Source organism: Rhinatrema bivittatum, chromosome 17 (genome assembly GCF_901001135.1).
Source record: "Rhinatrema bivittatum chromosome 17, aRhiBiv1.1, whole genome shotgun sequence".
Taxonomy (NCBI): domain Eukaryota; kingdom Metazoa; phylum Chordata; class Amphibia; order Gymnophiona; family Rhinatrematidae; genus Rhinatrema; species Rhinatrema bivittatum.
The window spans coordinates 37122172-37144753 of NC_042631.1; the positions used below are offsets into that span (position 1 = coordinate 37122172).

At 44.0% G+C, this 22582-nt stretch overlaps 1 protein-coding gene across 3 annotated transcripts in view; it reads right to left on the reverse strand.

Annotated features, from left to right (window-relative positions):
• Positions 1-22582, reverse strand: part of TNNT3 (troponin T3, fast skeletal type) — a 50107-nt gene that overhangs the window by 2570 nt on the left and 24955 nt on the right. For all 3 annotated transcript variants that reach the window (XM_029582201.1, XM_029582200.1, XM_029582199.1), the window contains 8 exons: positions 13735-13753; positions 12924-12981; positions 12543-12659; positions 8189-8266; positions 6847-6960; positions 4816-4925; positions 3611-3701; positions 2351-2391 (listed from right to left, as the gene is read on the reverse strand). In XM_029582201.1, the coding sequence (XP_029438061.1) occupies positions 2351-2391; positions 3611-3701; positions 4816-4925; positions 6847-6960; positions 8189-8266; positions 12543-12659; positions 12924-12981; positions 13735-13753 (628 nt within the window). The remainder of the gene's footprint in view (positions 1-2350; positions 2392-3610; positions 3702-4815; positions 4926-6846; positions 6961-8188; positions 8267-12542; positions 12660-12923; positions 12982-13734; positions 13754-22582) is intronic.

Here is a 22582-nt window from a genome sequence, read left to right on the forward strand (position 1 = left end):
CCTGGGTAGTAGCAAATGAAAGCTCATGGCGCCAGAATCCCAGCCCTGGTTCTGACTCAGCTGGAAGAAAAAAAAAGAAGAACTACCAAGCCAAAAAAAGAAAAACAGAAACCAACAATCTCTAGCATCCTGTTCAGCAGAGCAGTGAGGCAGTCAAAATATTTAGAGAATCGAAAGGAAAACTGTGCTAGATACCAGAAGGAAAATAATAAAAAAAAAGTACCATCATGGCTTCCAGCCTGTGGTGTCCAGTGCAAGATATTTTCCAAAACAGTGACTTTTCCCCTCTGTATACACCCGGATTGCTTGAAAAGCCTACAGACAATTAATCACTCAGCTGACAAAGTCTGACCGGAGAGTCTGTGGGCCTGGTTTACTTCGCTTTAATCCCATAGAATCAGGCCCATAGGAATGAGAGATTTGTGTGGACACAACTAAGGTTATTCTTAAGAGGAGGGAGTTTCCCAGGTGAACTGAGCACCTGCCTTGCAGCGACTCCCCCTCTTCTCCCACTGCCTTTACCGTGGCTTTATGAAGGAGCAGCCTTATACTGAAGGGTAAGTCCATGAAACACACACACATATAAGCCTGTTAACCAATTTAGAGAGGAGCTTGTTAGGAGGACAGGATATTGTACAAGACGGACGAGGGTGAAATAAACTGCACCTATGAAGTTTGAGTAAAGACCGCTGAAGCCTATTTAATAGTCTGAGCCTGCTCTTAAAATAATCACTGCTTTTCCCCACTGGGGTCAGGACCTTCCTAGGAGGGAACAGAAACTCTGAGAAATGTTTCCCGTTCTGCAGAGGAAAGGAGATTGCCACCTGCTTCTGTTGTGCACGACTTTTATAGCATCCTCAACTCACTCCTTATCAGATTCACTCTTTATCAGTTATAGTGAGGAATTCATGGAAGAAGTCAGATTTGGGGCTTCAAATCAGAGGGGAGAAACAGGAAAAACATCATAGCAGATATTTCAGAATGAAACAGAGTAGCGGGTAAAGTAAAAGCTGGCACAGACTCACAGTCTTGTTATCTTTATAGGAAAGGATGGGCCTGCATGGACCAGAATCCATTAGAAAGGGCAATAAGCAACAGAACTGGCTTAAGTGCTCATCATGACCTGGGTGAACCTTAAGGGCTCCTGTGCTGGAACTCCTCACCTCTCTGCCTCTCTACGCTCACATCTTTTGCCTTGATTCTTTGGTAGTGAGGTGCACAGAGAACCAATATGATCGCAGGGCAAACGAGGAACAGAAAAATAATTAAAAAGAGTGGATGAGGGGAAGAAAATCCTCCCCCCCACCATCAATCACATCACACCGATCATGAGTCAAGTTGGTAACCCAACTTGACTCATGATCGGTGTGATGTGACCCAACTTGACTCAACATCTGAGCTCAGCCAAGACCCGCACCTGCTCTGTGCCGTGGACTTACAAATGATAGGGGAAGCTGGTGCTACCCAGCAGCCTGCATGGAAGCTTCCACTGTTAACCCATTGCATGAGAAACTTTAAATGTATTTGCCCTATTAATTAGGTGTTAAGACACCAATCGTAACAAAATGCATCTTCTTCAATGCATTTCTTCTTTTAGGGAACATGTGCCAATTGTTCTCTAAATTGAGAACTGCATAGCGGATGCATTGTACCATCATATGGCAATGCACAGTTGCGCTGGAGGATGTACATTGTAGCTAGCCTGCTGAAAACTGGTTGACCCTGTGTCAGTGATTTGTAGACAAATGTCCATTTATATTATACAGAAATAAAAGAAATAAAAAAAAAATTATATAAGGTGATACTATCTGATTGGTCTAACAATAGAAAGGTATGATCTTACATGGGTTTGTTTGTTTTTTTGCTTTTATTTCATAATCTCTATTTCTGTGCATTCAAATGGACTAAGACAGCAGCAAAACTAATTTACATTGTGTCACAAGCCAATGTTTTCCGCTGTTCGGGAGCCCTATATTTTCTCTGCTGAAGTAGATGGACAAGAGGTACCAGAACGCAAAAGGATAGTGGTTTACAAACCACAGGACCCTATGAGCACATCACAGTGCAGGGAGCAAATATCTACACTCAGACTGGAGCTGAAACAGGCCTTCAAAGCTGAGAGGAAGGCAATTTTGCAGAGAAAGCTTGCAGAAAATTATTTTAGATATCTTGCAGATCTCGCTTGGCTTTCTGTAGCACTGTTTGGAATGCAGGCCCTGCTTCAGTTCCTGTGGGGGTGGAGGGGGTGGTGTTTGATTTTTTTTTTTTTTAGGAGAAGCAAGAATAAAACAGCTTCCAGCTGGTAGTAAGAGGTGAAGGGAGGTCAGTGAATGGGCTGGAGGATACTTACTGCTTCTGAAGCTGATCGATTCGGCCTCGGAGTGTGGTGATCTGTAAACGACACACATGACCATATGTTACTGCGCTGTCCTTCTGGGAGCTAGGTTTCTTGTCCCCACCCCCCTCCCCCCTTCCCACCACCACCCACCTTGAAAGGCAGGCAACATGGAATATCACTACCTGCTGGAGATCTTACAGTAAACGGGTACTTGATATCAACTTTGATCTTTGAAACAAAAGTTCTCTTACATGCAGCAAAGTGCTTCTGACCCAGCTGGCCATAATGTCGCAAAAGGTCCATCAGATTCCTAGGGGCCCCCCCCCCCTTTCCAAAATACCAAAGAAGCCACATGTCTAATGTCAGGAAAGTTACCTGCCGCTGGTTTGCATTTGTGAAACCCTACATAGAACAAAGCTGTAACCTGGACAAGAAAATGGAGCAGTGGAGGAGTTCTTAACTTATGTGGCTAACACTGCTCCTCCCAGAAACGCTTCCCACCTGCCCCCAGTTTATGCAGCTAGAATGTAGCTGCATACAACAATGAATATCGCCATTTTGCCATTTGGATGGATAACTTTCCAGTTATCCATCTAAATGGTTTTTTAATATCAACCTCCCTATAACTACATTTTATCAAAATCTACCTACACTCTCTCATGCTTCTACGAGCAATAACTAAATTGCTATAAATAGGCTTTCATACACGGATATAGTGTTCAACACTTCTGAGTCATTGGTATCCCCAATATAATCATCAACTCTTCTGCCCACTTATTTTATTTGAAATTTCTGTAGGTCCAATCAAAACTTTTCTTTAACCTTTCACCAATGTCCAACAACCCCGAGCATTATTCAGATGCAATATTTATCAACTAGTCTCTTCTGTAAAAGCTGACTTCCGGTATAATGCCATTTTAAATGTAAGAAACCCAACAGAATGGAATTTACCACAAATGAGAGAATGATAATGGAGCTTTCGCCAAAGCCAGGCATAGGTCAAGCAGACCCTGTGCTAGCTTCTCCAACACTGCTCCCAATGTAATGCACTCGTCTTTCCTTAGGAATCTCTAGTGTCTCTGTTACATACCCATGCTATCTGATGAACTGTTTTGCAATATCCACCAGGCACTTTATAAAGAAAAAGGAAATTGCAATATTCTGATTTAGGGCCAGATGTATTAAAGGATTTTTCCCACTTTGTGTCTGTGGGGGAAAATGTTTGGCACATCTGGCTGTTGATGCTATCAACAAAGATTCCTCTCAGCCCACCTCATATTTCTGTCTCTTCAGCTTCTCTCCAAAATCAAATTTGTCTGATTCCAGCTCGTGCAGAGAGTTCCACAGTTCCTTAGCCTTGTCCCTAAAAATGTGGGGTTGAGAAAGGAAATATGACTCATCTCAACCATTTCTGACAGAAGCAACAAGCAAGTCTAATTAGCCCAAGGAATACTTAAAAAACGACTGGAGAAGAGTTAAACAGAAAATGCCACCCAGAAGGCTTTCTATATACTCTATTAGCTGTTGAATCATTGCCTGAATATTCCAGGAGCTGCACAGTTTATAAAATTCCATGTTTTTCTGTCCCAAACATATGCATGTATGATTCAGTAGATGCTTATATTTGTAATGCAAGGAAATGTATATTTTCTCTACCCTTTTAAAAAAATACTCGAGTATATTTTCCGTGGAAATGGAAATACTTGTTGACAATGCAAGTGTAATATCCCAGAGTTAAGCATGAAGGTGAGTATTTTATAAAATATGCGGGCATACTGTTTTGAAAATAATTAATTGCGCTGATACTTGCAATCACCAGCCTGATTCTACCTCCACCAGTTCACCCATGCTTTCACCAGTTCACCCAAACCTCCCACCCAAAAACTGCAGACAAAAGATATATCAGCTTGCAATTTCAGGAGTCATTTAGCAGGTTTAGAAGTGTTCAGACAAGTTTGGTAATGCATCCATGTACACGTCTGGCGAATAGCAACTTGTACGAGAACTTAAGAGCCCTGCCCCAGGACGCTCCTATACCACCCCTTTTATCCTCTTAAAACTGACACGTGATACTGCAAGTGTGCACGCACCCACGAGGTTTCTAAAATATCATATACACATGTACATGCTACTTTCGAGCATACATGCTATTTTTACACTCATAAAGCCTGTGTAACCTTTTGAAAATTCACTCGATAATGTATTCCCTATGTGAATGTCTGTCTTCCTTTTCTGTGTGCATATCCACCATTTTTTTCTACTGTACATGTGTTATCTTCAGATTTCTGTCTTTCACTAAAGTAGAATGTCCCATTTGATGGAAAAGTCACATAGAAAAGCGAGAGGGATATGTGTCAGTAAATAGCAGAACTGACCCATTGGGCATGGAAGGCTGGGGAGAGCCATTAAATGGAACATCCAAGGGACTAGTGCCTGGGAAATCCGATGACAAAACCAATGGAAGTATGCCAAAATACCTTAACTTATCCTCATTCAAATGGTCAATGTTGAGGGGCTTGCGTCTGTCTGCCAGGATCTTTTTCTTCTGTTCCCTGGCAGTCTGCTTCTTGCCTCTCTTCTGGTCAGCCTGAAATAAGAGAGTGCTATGAGAGGACTGTGCCTGAAGGGGAAATAAGATAAATCCAAGAATTGCTTTTGACGACCCTTAGGGTCTCCACTATTCACAGTGACCCCAGCTTAAGTCTTGGCCTAGGAGTTTAGGTAGAGAGAGTAATTTTCTGTCCATCCCTTGGCAGGCACCTCCAAAGAGGCTTGCCTGGATTGGTCGGTCAGCTTCTTAAAAGCAGACCATGGATGAGGAGCAGGGTGGCAGTTTCAGTCGGCCTTGATTTGGAGAGTTGAGAGAAAGAAGTTAGTAACAGTGGTCCCCCTTCTTAGGCCCCACAGCCAGGTCCAGAGGAGAGACTCCACCCCTTGCCAATATCCCCCCTCCTCTCCCCCAGGACTGGAAGGGATTATCTTTGGAGAAAGGAAGAGAAGATTTTGAGAGAGCTGATGTTTTCCCAACAGAAGTTTTCTTTGGGGAGCCTGGTCCTACCCAGGAGGATTTTCACCCCTGCCTGTGGTGGGTCCCGATAAGGAGCTGTGATTGCTTTTGGCCATCTAAGGACAGACAGCAGCATCCTGCCAGAGAAGAAGAGAGCAGCATTTTGTTTTTGGAAAAGAAGTTTTGTTTCTGTTGTTTTGGGGGGGGGGGGATTTTCTGCCACCAGTCCCTGTCCCTGCCCATTAGGAAGGAGAAGAGACTTTGGGTTTTGAACCCTTTTGGGAGGTCCTGCTGCTATCATCAGAGAGAGATAAAAGGAGATCCTTGACCCCACTGGAAGCCCACCTTCTACCATCGGAGGGTTGAGCTGTGCCTACCATCTTTGGACCTTTCTGAGATCAATGGAAGAATGTTGTGTCGTGAATTGGACTTGAAGTAATTTTGGTTGCAGTAAATGTCTGCCGAACACCCCAGCAGAGTGTCCGGTTTCAGAGGCTGCCCCGAAGCAAGGACATCAGAACAGTGAATAGAGCTGAGAGTGGGGGTAGCCATGCCTGTCAGCCTAGGGCCGCCCTCAGATAGAAGTCTGGCACCTTGGGGCTTTCCATTCACTGAGTGGGCTGAGAGAAGAGAAAGACGAATAGCTGAGAGAAAAGTGGCCCCCAGGGACAACAGAGTGCCCCTGCATTCCGGGAGGTCCCCGAAACATAGAATATAAAGGCCCATCTTCTCAGCCTGTTTACCATGCTTACTGCAATACCAAAACCCCTACTTCATTTCTGACTTTATGCTTCTTTCCCAACGCTCAGACATGCCTCTGCTTGCCTTATTCTTTTTCTTTTTTATTTTCTTATGCTGGCTTTGCCTTCCAACAGCTCCACCAGGAGGCTCTTATCCCCTTCTGGCTTTCTACCATAGCTGCTTGTTTTAGAATTTCCTACTAGTGAAAAATGCTTACCCTCTTGTACATCATTTATACCTCTCTATCACAGCCCATCTCTCATTTTCACAAGAAAACCCCATTGGCTGCTGAGTGATCGTTCAAAGGTGGGAGCCACCAGCTGGACAAATCCCTCTGTTTCAATCCTCACCCCCAACCCTCGAGCCCCAGCCCCACTGCGCACACCACGTTTAGCCAGACAGAAAGAGGCCGTGCTAGGGTTTCACTTCAGCCAATCGGCGCGGCTGTTCCGCTCTGGTCAGCCATTCTTACCCGGGTAACTCTGGTTGGCCAAATAGCAGGCATGATGTTATCTGGCTCTCTTACCCGCTCGGCGAGCTCTTGAAGTGCACCTCTCAGATAAAATTCTGATTGATGGGGAAGGTTCCTCCTACTCGTCACCATGCTTTCAAAACACCCCCGAGATACTGTTTGAAAAGCTGCTTTGCTCCGATGGGTGGAGCTGAAGCACTGCACAGTCATCACTTGAGCAGGCTCGAGAACTCGGGGAGGGGGGGGAGGGGGTTGAGTCAGCTTTGCTCTTACAATCCTTTTCCTTACCTTGGCGAGATAGCTGCTATAGGAGGCTCCCATGGAGGACAGGGCCTTCTTCTTCTTCAAATCATCTTCAGCCCTTCTCTGGGCATCCAGCTCCTCTCTTCTTACCTTCTCCTCCTGTACATAAAGAGGTCAAAAAAATCAGATTTCTGTCTGGTGAAGAATAGTACAGGATCTCTGGTTGTGCGTGTGTGTGTGTGTGTGTGTGTGCATGCGTGTGTGTGTGGGGTGAGGGGGCACTCGTGGCTTCTGCAGCCGCAGCCTCTCTCTGCAGGAGGGAATTTTGGGACTGTGGCAGAAATGCAGACTGTGGGGTGGGGAAGCTATAACTCAGCCCCGCCTTCCTCTAGGGAATAGTAAGGCAAATTTGCTACTAAGCTCCTCCCTTTTAATCCAGCAGGAGCTTCTCTGGGGAAAGATACAATGGCATTGACTGGAGGGAGTGGGCGATTCCCAGCTTTCTTCTAGTGAAGTTTCTTAAGTATTCGTGCTCTATAACTACTGAAAATACATGAACCCGAGGGCCTTTGTATTTCTCTTGCTCATCTAACTATAATAAAGAGGAAAGTTGCCCCACACCTGCATCTCCAGTATGCAAATTGAGCTCTGCCCCCTCCCTGTACTCTCCAGCTCCAAGGAAATTGAGCTCCGCCCCTCTCTCTCTCCCTGTACTCTCCAGCTCCAAGGAAATTGAGCTCCGCCCCTCTCTTTCTCCCTGTACTCTCCAGCTCCAAGGAAATTGAGCTCCGCCCCTCTCTCTCTCCCTGTACTCTCCAGCTCCAAGGAAATTGAGCTCCGCCCCTCTCTTTCTCCCTGTACTCTCCAGCTCCAAGGAAATTGAGCTCCGCCCCTCTCTTTCTCCCTGTACTATCCAGCTCCAAGGAAATTGAGCTCCGCCCCTCTCTTTCTCCCTGTACTATCCAGCTCCAAGGAAATTGAGCTCCGCCCCTCTCTTTCTCCCTGTACTCTCCAGCTCCAAGGAAATTGAGCTCCGCCCCTCTCTTTCTCCCTGTACTCTCCAGCTCCAAGGAAATTGAGCTCCGCCCCTCTCTTTCTCCCTGTACTCTCCAGCTCCAAGGAAATTGAGCTCCGCCCCTCTCTCTCTCCCTGTACTCTCCAGTAACAACCCACTCTCCAGCTCTGCCTCTCTCTCTCTCTGAATTGTCCAGTCCACTCTCTACTACCATACAATACACTCAAGCTCAGCCTGAACTCTCTACTACCACAAATTTGAATTATGCACTTCCTCCACTTCACAGTAAGACGGGCTTTTACTACTAGTAACATATCAGACACAATCTCCTTGCTTCCTTCATTATGGAGTACAGAAGTCAGACACACTTACAGCCAGTCTTGTCTGACGTTCCTTCTCCTTCTCAGCTCGGATTCTCTGCTGGTCAGCTCTTTCAGTTCTGCGTTTTTCCTGCCAAAGACAAATAGATGCATCAAGAATCAGCTGACTGCTTGGTGCTTTTCCACAAAGTCATCTATGAGTGCACCACAAGTAGCATCTCAGTTTAACAAGTAGCGAGTCATATATTAACGTGGTTTGGGCAATTTGATTATCTATCTAGAAAAGCAGTAAATTATATTACCTTGTGAAGGAGTGTCCCTAGAAACCCCCCTCCTTAACTTGTGTGGAACCAGGCTTGACGCCTGGTCCACCTTAATCCCCCACAGAGAGAGAGAGCTCTGTGGGTGGGATCCAGCTGGGGAGATTAAGAGGCAGAACTCATCTGAATCAGTAGGCCGAGTCCAGGTCTCCAGGAGAAGGCATCTCCTGTATATTGTTGCCACCCTACCAGTCAGGAGAAGGCAGCTCCTGTAACATTGCAGTTCTAACCGTGAGTCCAGGAAGTGGATGTTATCTGTGTTTACTGTTGAAGGTAAGCAGATATTTGAATGGAAATTGATGTGCACTGTAAATAAAACTGAACACCAGCCTTCACCGCTCATTTACACTGTCACATATGGTGTCATATGCGGAATTTTTTTTTCTATGGTCGGCACAGAGAAAACCCAGTCTCCAGAGGAGAGAAAAAAAGTTTGTGTGGATGTGGCCTGCCAAGAAGTGTGGGGACAAAGTAGTACTCTTCCGTATTATGTTTTTTATTCAACTTTTATAACATTTAATTACATGTCACAGCTTAAATTAACAATAAGGAAAAAGGAAAAATACATTTCTTAAACATCATTGTCCTAGCTGTGAATAATAATTCTAAACATTTGATCATAAGAAATAAGAGACTATGAGGGGATCTTAAATATCAAGAAGCAGTGTACATATAGAAATACAAGGTATTAATCAACGCTACCCCCAATTCTATATTTACCAGAACAATAGAGGTACCTTTAGGGATGAGTATCCAAGTATTGCCTTAACTGAGATGCCTGATTAAAAATATACTTACTCCCCTGGTTTATAACAATACATTGACAAGGAAATTTTAATAAGAATTTCATTCCTTTCTTATGAGCTTCTTCCCTCATTAATAAAAATTCCTTCCGTCTAATTTGTGTTGTACGAGGTATATCAGGATAAATCCTAATGCTTTGACCATAAAATTTCTCGTTTAAATGTCTAAAGTATAATCTCATTAAGGAATCTCTATCAGACAGCGAGGAAAATTGTATAATGAGGGTGGCTCTGGTATTTATATTTATTTCAAAGGATTTTTCTAACAACTCTGTTAAATTCAATTCAGATTGATTTTCCTGGTTCTGACTCTTTGATTCCTTTTGAGGAACATAGTAAATTCTAGCAATCGTTGGTATGGCTTCATTGGAATATTTTAAGATATTCACTACATAACTTTTAAATAGATCCATTGGGGACATTAAATGACTCTTAGGGAAATTCAATATCCTCAAATTATTTTTTCTAACTTGATTTTCTATTATTTCCAATCTCTCAAAATGAATTTTTTCTGATTCAATTAAATTTACTTGAATTTTATCCATTTCGTTTACCTTAATTTGCATAGATTTTACAGATTCTTCCACCTTATCTATTTTAGTTTGAAAAACCCCATTCTTATTCATAACCTCCTGCATCGCATTTGCCATAGCATTTATAGATTTCTGTATTGATATTGCACTCCTGTTTCTTGTGAACCAGCATGATGGGACAATCGTCTTGAATGTTGGTATATAAAAAACTTAAATAAATAAATAAAAATAAATAAATAATACCAATCTCTTCAAGGGTAAAGTCTTTTGGTGTTATTATTGGGATTCCAGTTATAGGTTCTTCTTGGATATTCTCACTCCCTCCCTCTATTGGAGACTTACTGGGGGTGGATTGCATTGGTGTACCGTCAAGATGATCCTTGGAGCCCTTCTGAGGGCTCTCCGAGGAGCAGATCGAAATCTCTGCTTCTCTCTGGGATCTAGATGATAGAAAATCCAACTTTAATTTGGGATCTTCTCCAAAGAGTGTCCCAATATTTTCCCCAGTTGGTGGCTCAGGTGTTTCTGGTGCCCCTGGAGTTAAGGATGTTTCATATGTCTGGAGGAGTGAACCCTGCTCCTGGCTCAGTCCTCCTGCGACATTACTTCCAGGCATATTTTGGGGGGTTTTTGCAAAGCATTCCTCGATCTTAAGTTGGTTGTCCATCACAGGGGTGGAGGATGACTCTCTCAACTTCGCCTTTCTCTTTGTGTGTGGCATCACAAAGAGAAGACTCAGTCCAACTTGTTTATAAAGACAGAAATAATATAATGGGTAAATTCTCTTACCGAGGCTCTTGCCGTTGATTTCAACAACTTTAGATCCTTCTCATAGCCTCACGACTGCAGCACAGATAATCAAACCACACAAATAGGGATTATTGCCAACGCCAACTTCGCCAAGCTAAGCCAAGCAAAGCCGCTCGCCCCTTAGGCGCTCGCGGCTTTGGTGGCGCGCCGGCGGCTGCGGTGCGCCGGAAGGACGCCGGTTTTGAAGGCGTCTCTATCGGCTCCACCCCTGTCGTTCAGGTCCTCGCAGGCAGAGAAAGAAAGAAACTCAGGAAATGCGTCCTCCAAGGTAAAAGTTAAACTCCGGCTGCAGCGATTAGGGAGCTCAAGGGACGCCGGTTTTGAAGGCGTCTCTATCGGCTCCACCCCTGTCGTTCAGGTCCTCGCAGGCAGAGAAAGAAAGAAACTCAGGAAATGCGTCCTCCAAGGTAAAAGTTAAACTCCGGCTGCAGCCAAAGTAGTACTCTTAGAAGTGCTCACAAGAGCATAGGAGAGTTCAGAAGGGTTTGGCTCAGGGAGCTCACAGAAGTAAACCAATTAAAATTTTTTCTGTTAGATTACCGCACATAGGCGGAAGCAGATGGGAGTCTATCAGCGTACTTGGACTCCATACTTAATATGGAAACAACAACAGATGCAGTCATGACCCATTTCTCTGGACCTCTTTTGACATTTTTCCCTTCATTTTGAGATCCCATGTATTGCTGGGGGGAGGGGTGGGAGTGGGGGGGGGGGTTAAAAAACGGGAAACGCAGAGACAGATTGAAAGTTTTCATTGTATTTCTTTTATTGTCCATATTCTAATTGTACTTTCAATGCAGATTATTGATGATTTGTATCCTTTGTATTACATTTCTCGAATAAAACTTAAATTTCAAAAAAAAAAAATTTCTGTTGGGACACAGAAAACTGAGAAGAGGACTTGCTGCTCTAAACAGTCTACAGAGCACAGAAAACTATAAAAGAGTGTGGCTCAGGGAGCACACAAAAGCCAAACAATTTTAAAGTTTTCAGTATAGAAAGGGAATTGGTTTAATGGGCCTGGCTGTAAGGACAGCCATAAGAGTGTCAGGAATTAAACAGGCTAAGGAGAGTAGCTGCGCTTAAGATAGAGGGAGAAGAAAATTGAGTAAGATAAAGCTGGAAAAGTAGGAGGGGGTTTTTTTTTTTTACTTTTTTCCCCTTTGAAAAAAAAAGAGACAGAGAGAAGCAGTTGTGCACTGAGTTGATGTCTGAACAGAGTGTGTCCCTAAAAGTAAATCTGCCAGAGCTGGCTGTGTGTGTGTTTGAAAAGGCCTTTCAAGAGCATGGAGTGCAGTTGCCGGAGAAAGCCTGGGCAGTGTTACTGAAAACCTGGAGAGGCACCAGCAAGTATGCTGCAGGGAGAGATGGCAGAAGAGAAACCAGAGTGCGTAGAACAAGTAGAGAGCCATGTACTTTTGTATGGTTGGACTTCCCATCTCTAGAGAGGAGAGAAGAGAAAACCTCAGGCTGGGGGTATGGCACTAGAAAAGCATGCCACGGTAGTGGAGCCAGAGAACCCACTCCCAAAAGTCCAAGGTGGGCAGAGAAGTAAATGCCTCGAGCAGCTGGAAAAAAGTGCCTAAAGTTCCTGAAGGAGAGAGATGACCCACCATGGTCTGTGGGCGGGACCCAACTGGAGAGGTTAAGAGGCAGAGCCCAGCTAGAATCAGTAGGCCAGGCCCAGGTCTCCAGGAGGAGGCAGCTCCTATAACACTGCTGTCCTAACTGTGAATCCAGGAAGGGGATGTGTATGTATCTGTCTTTACTGCTGAATGTAAGCAGATATTTTAATGGAAATTGATGTGCAATGTAAATAACACTGAACACAAGCCTTGACCACTCATTTTGAGTGGTCAAGGCTTGTGACCTGGCTATTTTGCAAATTAATTAGCAAAATATTGTAGTTAATAATTTAAGATCATCCACAAAAAGCTTACAATTCTGTCCTTGAGAGCAATCAGTTCCTCTTCCTCTTTCTTCCTGCCCTCAAAGTGAGTATCGATCAGGGACTGAAGTTCAATCAGATCCTTGTTCTGCCTCTTCTTCTGAATATCCTGGAGTTTTGAGAAAAAAGAGGGGCATTAAGCAAACCACCTTTTGCAAGAGAGAAAGAAATAAAACAGGCTTATACCACCACAAAGGAGATAAAATTTAATCCACAACCGGCGATGGAGTAACTCAATCTGGCCCTATTTATTTATTTATTTATTTTATTTTATTTATATACCGGCGATCTGTACACAATCTAGACACTATGGAATTCTAGGCGCGCTAGTATGAGCTCTGAATCGTGGACCAAGTTATGTCTAGTTACTTACATCAAAGTCTACTTTCTCACCACCCTCTGGGATTTTAGGACCAGGGGGAAGAGTGGGTCTGAGAAAACAGAGAGAAATCAAATCTATTAACATTTAAACAGAATACATTTCTCCAATGTGTGGTTCTGTGGTACCATCTGGCCATCAGTATCGCACCATTTCTCTCGACTTATTCTCCTTAAGAAAAGTACACCCTTGTAGGGGTAAACAGCCAGACTATCGAGATCCACAGATTTCAGTGGCATTACCTTCTTAAATATGTCCCTAACTACTAAGCATCATCAAAACCTCATTCATTGGTGACTCAGCAGGCTTCCTACTGATAGCCATGCTTATTACCGTGACTCAATTATTTTTTTTACAGGCCGTCATTTCTGTTTTCTCTTTATATCATGGTTTGTAAGATTACAGTGAAAAAGGTAAATAATTAGGGGAATTGTTCCTTTAGTAAGTACAGTTATGTTGAGTCCTCCAACATAACTGTCCTATGATGATTTCTACTAGATGGAATGGTGGCAGCTCAAGTATGCAACCTATAGGAAAATGAGAAGTTGTGTAGGGTCAATCAGGAATACAGGGTACTACCTTCTTATACAGACATGAGTGATTGAGTCAGACTCTAAAGCAGCTAAGTATGATTGACCACCTAGAAGATGGACCAGATGGAAGCTGTTTCACAGGTGTACCCTGCATAATTTCCCTGCTTCTCTGGTCTCTGCCCCTTTTAGCTTGAAATGTCTTAGGCAACAGCGTCCATTTCTCTTACAGGAAATAAAATATTAATTTAAAAATAAACATTCCCAATACTTACCTTGGTTTTGGCTTCTCTTCTGATGTTGGACAGCACAGACACAGAAAACAAAAGAAGAGCAGAGAAAAAAAATTAAGAAAGATGAGATCAGTGGTAGTTTGCTAAAGAAAGGGAAGGACAGGACTAGTGATTAGAGCAGTGGGCTTAGAACCAGAGAAGCCAGGGCTTAAATCCGATTGAAGCTCTTTGTGACCTTGGACAAGTCACTTTGGCCTGCATTGCCCAGGGTATAAACAGACTCTAAGCCCTTGCTGGGGTAGAGCCCTACCTAATGTACCTGAATTGCTTGGAAAGGTAAGAAATTAAATTCATATCCAAGGATTATAAATCTCAGAATGCATTCAGGCAAAAAACAGAGAGCACTGGCTGTAACTGTCCTTGGGGGTCAGCCTTAGGTTACTAACATGCATGTAAACACATACCTGCTAATCTAAGCATGGACCTGCCTGACTGATTAGAATACATTTTATCAAATGAGATTTTACACCCTGACTTTTAAGCCCCAACTAACGGGCCGATTCAGTAAAGTCCGTGGGAGAGCCCACAGGCCACTCTCCTGTGCGCGCGATTCTGTATTTAAATGAGGCCAGGCGGTAAAAACAGGCAAATGGAGGCGCTAGGGACACTAGCACGTCCCTAGCGCCTCCTTTTGGACCGGAGCGGTGGCTGTCAGCGGGTTTGACAGCCGACGCTCAATTTTGTCGGCGTCGGTTCTCGAGCCCGCTGACAGCCACGGGCTCGGAAACTGGATGCCAGCAAAATTGAGCGTCCAGTTTTCGACCTGACAGCCGCCGGCTGACTTAAATTTTTTTTTTTTTTTTTACTTTTGGAAAGTTTCGGGACCTCCGGCTTAATATCGCCATGATTTTAAGTCGGAGGGTGCACAGAAAAGCAGTTTTTACTGCTTTTCTGTGCACTTTCCCGGTGCCCGAAGAAATTAGCGCCTACCTTTGGGTAGGCGCTAATTTCTGAAAGTAAAATGTGCGGCTTGGCTGCACATTTTTCTTTCTGTATCGCGCGGGAATACCTAATAGGGCCATCAATATGCATTTGCATGTTGCGGGCGCTATTAGGTTCGGCGGATTGGATGCGCGTTTTCGGCCCCTTACTGGATAAGGGGTAAGGGAAAACGCGCGTCCAGTGGAGGGTTAACAGTGCGCTCCGTCGGAGCGCACTGTACTGTATCGGCCTGTGAGTCATCCCTCTTCCTCTCTGTGGTCTCTAGGTAAAGCTCCCGATTCCCCATTTAGTCATGTCATCACAGACAGCATTAACTCTATGTATCTATTTCTTTACCGGGCAGAAAAAGTTTTGGATCAGTATAGTAAGACAGTTGAATAAATCAGACATGGTTTTCCTAGAGGGAAAGAAAACTGGGCCACAAAAAAACAAGAGATGGCTTGACATTAGAAGGTTTTAGCTTAAGCTACTTCCTCTTCGTCCAGTCCATGAACCAGCCAGGCATTGGAAATGAACCATTATGGGGCAGGTTAGAAATGCTGTTAACAGGACAAGCACCACAGCACATGGGATGTAACCTGTCTGCAAAGAAAGGAAATAGTCAATCTCCACAATGCCTTTCAGGTGGAAGCAGGAAGAGTTTTGCTTGCCCTAAGGAGCGGTGAGGTGATCACAGTGTTCACAGGCAACAAGTGAGCAGGATGTGCGAGGAAAGAAAGAAGGAAATAAAGAAAGGGGAAAGAAACATCGTTATTTATGGAAGAAAAATGAAGGTTAAGGACAGCCACAACAAAATGCACCCCAAGGGCACTCAAACTTTAGGGAGATGTTATTTAATTACAAAAAAACCAAAAACGTATTTTCCATGAGCTCTCCCAATGTTGAAACGTGGATTACAATAAACACAGAATTCAGCACAAACAACGATAACAAAATAAAACATTACTAGAATTAAAATAATCAATAACATTATAAATGAAACTAAAATTTCAAGAGATGCTGGAACCAGAACTGGAGTAGTGAGCTGACCTGCCTTAAGGAAGCTGGTCCCTCATACAATATTTGACCTATGACTGCTATTTGTCCCGTTAAAATGGTAGATCTGCTTTACTATATCTCACTAGGGGGAAGACGGGAAAGAGAGTTTTAGGGCTAACACATAATTAAATCTGATTGAACTATCTGGCTCTCACTGGCTGGAGCATCATTTTCAGTAACAGGACCCTGAATGCTCCGGTTCCGGCGTGCACATGTTATAAAATTGGCACATCCGTGTGTGCACGCCGGGAAGCATGAGCACATGGACGCATAAGCACACCTTTTAATATCTACCCCCTACACCCAGTGCCTTGTCCTGCCTGGTTTATCCCAACATCTCACACCCTGGGGTGCAGCAGCTAACACGACACAGGGAGAAACGCACCATCATCTGGGTCAAAAGCGAGAGCTTCCCCCCATAAAAAGCATGGGAGTTAATTGCTAGCTGGAGCAGATCCGAAGAAAATAAATATGTTTGTGTGCCCTTGGGACTTAACACCCCCACCACCCCAGCAAGGGTTACATAAAGATGAAAACAGAAGATATGATGCAAGAGCATAAAAACTGCCAAACTAGCAGGCCGAGACAGTAAAGTGCGCTCCGGCGGAGTGCACTGTTAGCCTGCATTTGGCCGCGCGTTTTCAAAACCCTATTTTTACCCCTTATACAGTAAGGGGTAATAGCGCGTCGAAAATGCATGGCCAACCCCCCCAAAACTAATAGCACCCGCAACATGCAAATGCATGTTGATGGGCCTATTAGTCATTCCCGCGCGATTCAGTAAGTAAAATGTGCAGCCAAGCTGCACATTTTACTTTAAGAAATTAGCGCCTACCCAAAGGTAGGCGTTCATTTCTCTCGGCACCAGGAAAGTGTACAGAAAAGCAGAAATAACTGCTTTTCTGTACACCCTCCGACTTAATATCATAGCAATATTAAGTCAGAGGCCCCAAAAATAAAAAAAAATAAAAAATCTGCCCGCAGGCTGGAAGATGGACACTCAATTTTGCCGGCGTCCGTTTTCCGAACCCGAGGCTGTCAGCGGGTTCGAGAACCGACGCCGGTAAAATTGAGCGTCGGCTGTCAAACCGCTGACAGCCACCATTTCTGTCAAAAAGGAGGCACTAGGGATGCGCTAGAGTCCCTAGCGCCTCCTTTTACCATAGGCCCTCATTTGCATGTGGGCCGATACTGAATCGTGCGCCCAGGTCACTAGCCTGTGCGAGTGTTGGGAGAGCGGGCGCTCGCCGGCTCTCCCGCGCTTCTTTCTGTATCGGCCCGTAGGTCAGATCAAAACTTCATCAAATCCTGTCTCCAATGCTGGCAAGTAGAAGGTGCTTAGAAGACAAGTATAAGAAAAAGAGCATATACAGATTTGCTCATTGTTATCATACCCTTTCAGTCAATTTTTAGAAATGCATCAAACCTGGTGCAGTATCCCTGACTCTTACATTAAATAGTCTCTGATTAATCAATTTTCAATAAATGTATCTAATCTCTTTTTTAACCAAGTTATATTATTCGCATCCATAGCAAATGTAAGTGCACAGTGATAGTAACTTCCACAGGCTATCTAGGTACTGATTGAAAACATACTTTCTTTTGTTTGCTTGTGGTATCATAAAAGTTTCATAGGTCTGGAACTAGAGTTTCAAAGTTTTAACTTTCATCTGAATTATAAAGCTATGGAGACCACAGAGATTCGAACAGTGTAAAACATTTCCACCATTTAAGATTCTGGAGGCTACAAAAATTCAAGGATTATAGAGATCAAGAAGAATCTAAGAAAATATACACTTATGAAGATCCAAGGTTGTAAGAGCATCAAGAATCCAAAGTAGTAAAAATCAAGGAGGTTTAAGAGTGTGATAATTTGGACACTGCTCCAGGTGCAAAGATATCAAAGTTCTAAAATGTTTGAGCACCATCAAGATCCAGCAACTAAATTTGTTACTGGCATGAAGTCATCTATGTTAGTAGTTTTCAACCCAGTCCTTAAGGACCACCTGGCCAGCCTGGTTTTCAGGATATCCATGGTGCATATACATAAGATATGTCTGTATAAAATAGAGACAGAGCATATGCACCATAGATATCCTGAAAACCAGACTGGCCAGATGGCTTGGATATACATTCGTTGCTGTATTCGTTTCATTCGTTTCACAGTAGGTACATATTTCACGAATGGTGCGTGAGATACGCATGCATACACACGCACCATCTGTTTTGGCATGTCTACTATCCATTTCTGATATGTGTACATACTTCTGAAATGAATGAAACGAATGGAGCAACGAATGTAGATCCCTATGAACCAAAGACCTACATACAGAAACATAGAAATGACGGCAGAAAAGGACCAAATGGTCCATCTAGACTGCCATACAAGTCACCCACATACTTATCAGTTTCCCAGACCATCAAAGTCAGGGCCCTTGTTGGTTGCTGTCTGAGTCCAATTCCCCGCTACCTCTTGCCATTGAAGCAGCTAATAAAAGTTTGCTTGATGTCTCAGTTTCTGTGAAACAACCTTGATTTCAAGGCTAGAACGACTTGTATCCATTTTATGCTATTGTCTCACCATTCCAGCTGGTGGAGGGACTTAGAAACTACAGCTCTGACATTTAGGGCATCTTAACGAAGCAAAAGAGAACTTGTAAAGGAAGATGGCCAAAGGTCTTCTTCCAGAACCTCAACAAATAGTCATGGAAAACTCTTTCTACTCGAACTGTTCTTTCTTGATAAGGAGAAAGCCTAGTAACCTAGACACTGACTGAGATATTGAAGGGATAATGGAAGAGAAGAAAAAGGTGACATATTGGATCACCCTCCCTTGCCCAGATTCTACAGAGCATGCAAAAGCAACTTTGCTTGGGCAGCTCTGCACAGAAAGAATACTATGCTCTGCATGCAACCACACCGAGTCATGCACCTTGCAAAGAAACCTTTTTTCTTCCTTTGTTTTTTTTATTGTTTTCAAAATAAATCTACACGAACTAAAAATGATCACATTTCTCCATAATGAGTGTAATCTATTTTAATACCTTCTGTTAAGTCACAAAATTCTTAGCAATTCTTAATGGAAAAATAATTTCCAGCTGCGAGAGTATACAAAGCAATATTCTTATATGCTTAATGCAAATCACGTTTTGGAGATGCATAAACAGTCATACCAGCCATCATCTATAGTCCATATGGGGAATAGGATCAGATTTATATCTCATATGCCCCTGGACTACCCTGTCTTCCCCTGCAACTCCCCCCCACCCCCACCCCCCATGTGATTCTTCTCCCCTCTTCCTCCCACTAGCAGGAGAAGAGCAGAGCTTCTTTCCTGTATCCGATTCCTTCTCTTCCAACTTTAGACAGAAGTCTGAACACATGGGGACAGCGGGTTTGATGAGACTATAGGGCCCTACACAGTTCAGAATTCAGACTGAAGCTGGCACAGGAGGAGGCAGATAAGAAGTAATGCGCTTCTCCTGTGGGAAGGGATAGGGAAGAGGACTGTGCTGAGGTGAGGGATCGTGCCAATGGTGCCCTACGTGGCATGTGCCCAATGGGAAATCCAGCCCTGCCCACATGTCTGCCCTTGAGTAACCTCAATAATTTATCCAACATGCAATGATGTAGCACGTTTACATCTATCAGCCTGAGTTTGGCATACCATGCAGAAACACATGTAGAATAATACCAGGTATTGTTCCTTGATTTATCCTGCAACCTCACGGCAAAGCATCATTCCCTTCATATCCTTAGCTAGAAATGTGGAAGTCAGAGCTACTTTTATGCCGCAGGTACAGTATAGCTCTGTCCAATATGGAGAGGCTTGCATTAAAGTTAAGGGCTGCTATTAACACAGAAGTAGTCAAACGAGCAATCATGCCCTATTGTTCACGCATCACAGACTTATTTAGAATTTCAAAAGAAACTCTCATTCTAGGCTCCAGTCCTTAAGTCCTTTTTTTTTTTTACATATTATCCCTATGTTTTTATTTTATTTTATTTACACCTCTTCCCTCCCAACACCCCCCTCCTCACACATCATAGTCAATCCTTTTACAGTAAGCTAAAGGTTGGACCATACTGCAAAGTAAACCATATCCTTTATAGGCTGTACATTGTTCACAAATTTTGTATAGCAGGTAGTAATTCTCACCTGTATCAATTAAAAATGTTACAGGCAAGTCACTGGTTTGGATTCTCTAATTCGCTTCCTCACAATTTCCCCGCATCGCTAGAGCACATCTGCTCAGAGCAGAACCACTGCCAGACACTGGGTCTGACTGTCCTATGATGTCACAAATGACATCACAAAGACTGCATGAACCTATCAGCTGTCAGTCTGATGGAGGTTCTGAGCCTCTTCTAATCGTGGTTGCTGCTACCAGAAGCTTAGGTACACTGTGAAAGAATGGCTTAATAGTAAACTTTTGGGTTGACAAGTGGCAAGTTCTGCTATTTTTCACAAGTGCTTCTGAAATATGGCACAGTATATAACAAATACGATCTTCTTGTCGCCATATACAATATGAAGAGCCATCGCACTCACAACTTCCCCTAACTTCAGTACCTCCACTTAAGAACCTTTTTTGCCATTAGGACTGAGGTTTTGTCCTTGTAAATTTGGGGGAAATGATGGCTTTTTACCATGGAATAAAAAAGATATTGAGAAGTTGCTGAACTTATTTTTTTACGAATATTTACTTTGTAAACCTTTTAGTAAAATTAAAAAGAAACATAGGATAATGACCCCCCTACCCCCGGGGTTTATTACTAAAAGAGGTCTTGGTTAACTCCTTTTAGCTAGTGCAGTATTGGCTGGCGGCACCATTCATGCCCAGCCCTTCTCATTGAGAGTGCTGGGATGGTGAGTCCCTGAGGTTATTTAAGCAGCTCTCTACTGAGAGACTGGAGGCATTACTTTTGAGTTGTGAGTTAGGTGGCAGTGCAGGATAGTTTGGTTTACGTTGGCTTGCGGTGGAGGATCCAGGCAAACTCTGCCTGGGGATCATAAACGAGGTCGGGGCTGCGGGAGGGGGGGTGGGGTGCCCTTCCAGTCCACTCACTGGCTGGTTGGACCTACCTCTGGGTTATTTTCTGGATTAGTGATTTTTGTTGTAGGAGGCCTTGTGAGACCCCTGGGTGTCGCCTGGGTCTGGGGCACGGGGAATCCTGTTCCTGAGGTGCCCAGGGTAAGGAAGACCTGCCCCTCTGAACCCTCTGTGAGGAAGGAGGTATGCTGGTGACCTGATGCAAGGACACTGGTGTTGCCTTCCGTTTTGGGGCAATGAATTTGGTTTGCCAAAGAACTGGAAAAAAAGACTAAGCTGCCCATCTTCTGTCTCTATTGAGGAACACTGAGGGCTGCATGTTCCTGAGAGGATCCCTCCCATCTGGGATTTGATTAAGAAAGAGAGAGAGAGAGAGAACATCACCTAACTGTGAGTAGGAGGCATCTTGAGACCGTTTGGCGGTCTTGAGGTGGTGACCTGGATTGCAAACTGGTTGACGGACAGAAGACAATGTGTGATGGTAAATGGAACTTTCTCTGAAGAGAGAGCAGTTTTAAGTGGTGTACCGCAAGGATCGGTGTTGTGAGCGACATTGCGGATGGGATAGAAGGTAAGGTTTGTCTTTTTGCAGATGACACTAAGATCTGCAACAGAATGGACACTCCGGAAGGAGTGGAGAGAATGAGACGGGATTTAAGGAAACTGGAAGAGTGGTCGAAGATATGGCAGCTGAGATTCAATGCCAAGAAGTGCAAAGTCATGCATATGGGGAGTGGAAATCCGAATGAACTGTATTCGATGGGGGGGGGGGGGGGGCTGATGTGCACGGAGCAGGAGAGAGACCTTGGGGTGATAGTGTCTAATGATATGAAGTCTGTGAAACAATGCGACAAGGCTATAGCAAAAGCCAGAAGAATGCTGGGCTGCATAGAGAGAGGAATATCGAGTAAGAAAATGGAAGTGATTATCCCCTTGTACAAGTCCTTGGTGAGGCCTCACCTGGAGTACTGTGTTCAGTTCTGGAGACCATATCTACAAAGAGACAAAGACAAGATGGAAGCGGTACAGAGAAGGGCGACCAGGAAGGTGGAGGGTCTTCATCGGATGACATACGAGGAGAGATTGAAGAATCTAAATATGTACTCCCTGGAGGAAAGGAGGAGCAGAGGCGATATGATACAGACTTTCAGATACTTGAAAGGTTTTAATGATCCAAAGACAACGACAATCCTTTTCCATCAGAAAAAAATCAGCAGAACCAGCGGTCACGAGCTGAGGCTCCAGGGAGGAAGACTAAGAACCAATGTCAGGAAGTATTTCTTCACGGAAAGGATGGTAGATGCCTGGAATGCCCTTCCGGAGGAAGTGGTGAAGTCTAAAACTGTGAAGGACTTCAAAAGGGCATGGGATAAATACTGTGGATCCATCAAGTCTAGAGGGCGTGAATAAAGAGGAGGCGGCAAAACACTGCACGGAGTGGCAGTAGCCACAGAGGCATTCACGGAGCGGGATGCCAGTGGTTGGTGTTCCACCTTCACAGAGCGGACGGATGGAGGGCTGCCATCTCCAAAAAAAAAAAAACCCCCCAAAAAAAAAATACCAGGGGTGGGTAAGAGTATGGGGCAGGGGTGTGGCCTGCTTGTTGCAGTGGTTGCTACCCCTAATTGAGCTGGATGTTCACTTGGATGCAGATACGGTGCTGCTCTCTACATTGGTGGTGGGGTGGAGGGGAATTAGGGCTGGAGGCCCTAATTCCCCTCAGGCTGGGAAGCCAATAGTAACAGTTGGGAGAGAGAAAAAGGGGAAAAAAATGGATAAAGTGCGTAGCTTGCTGG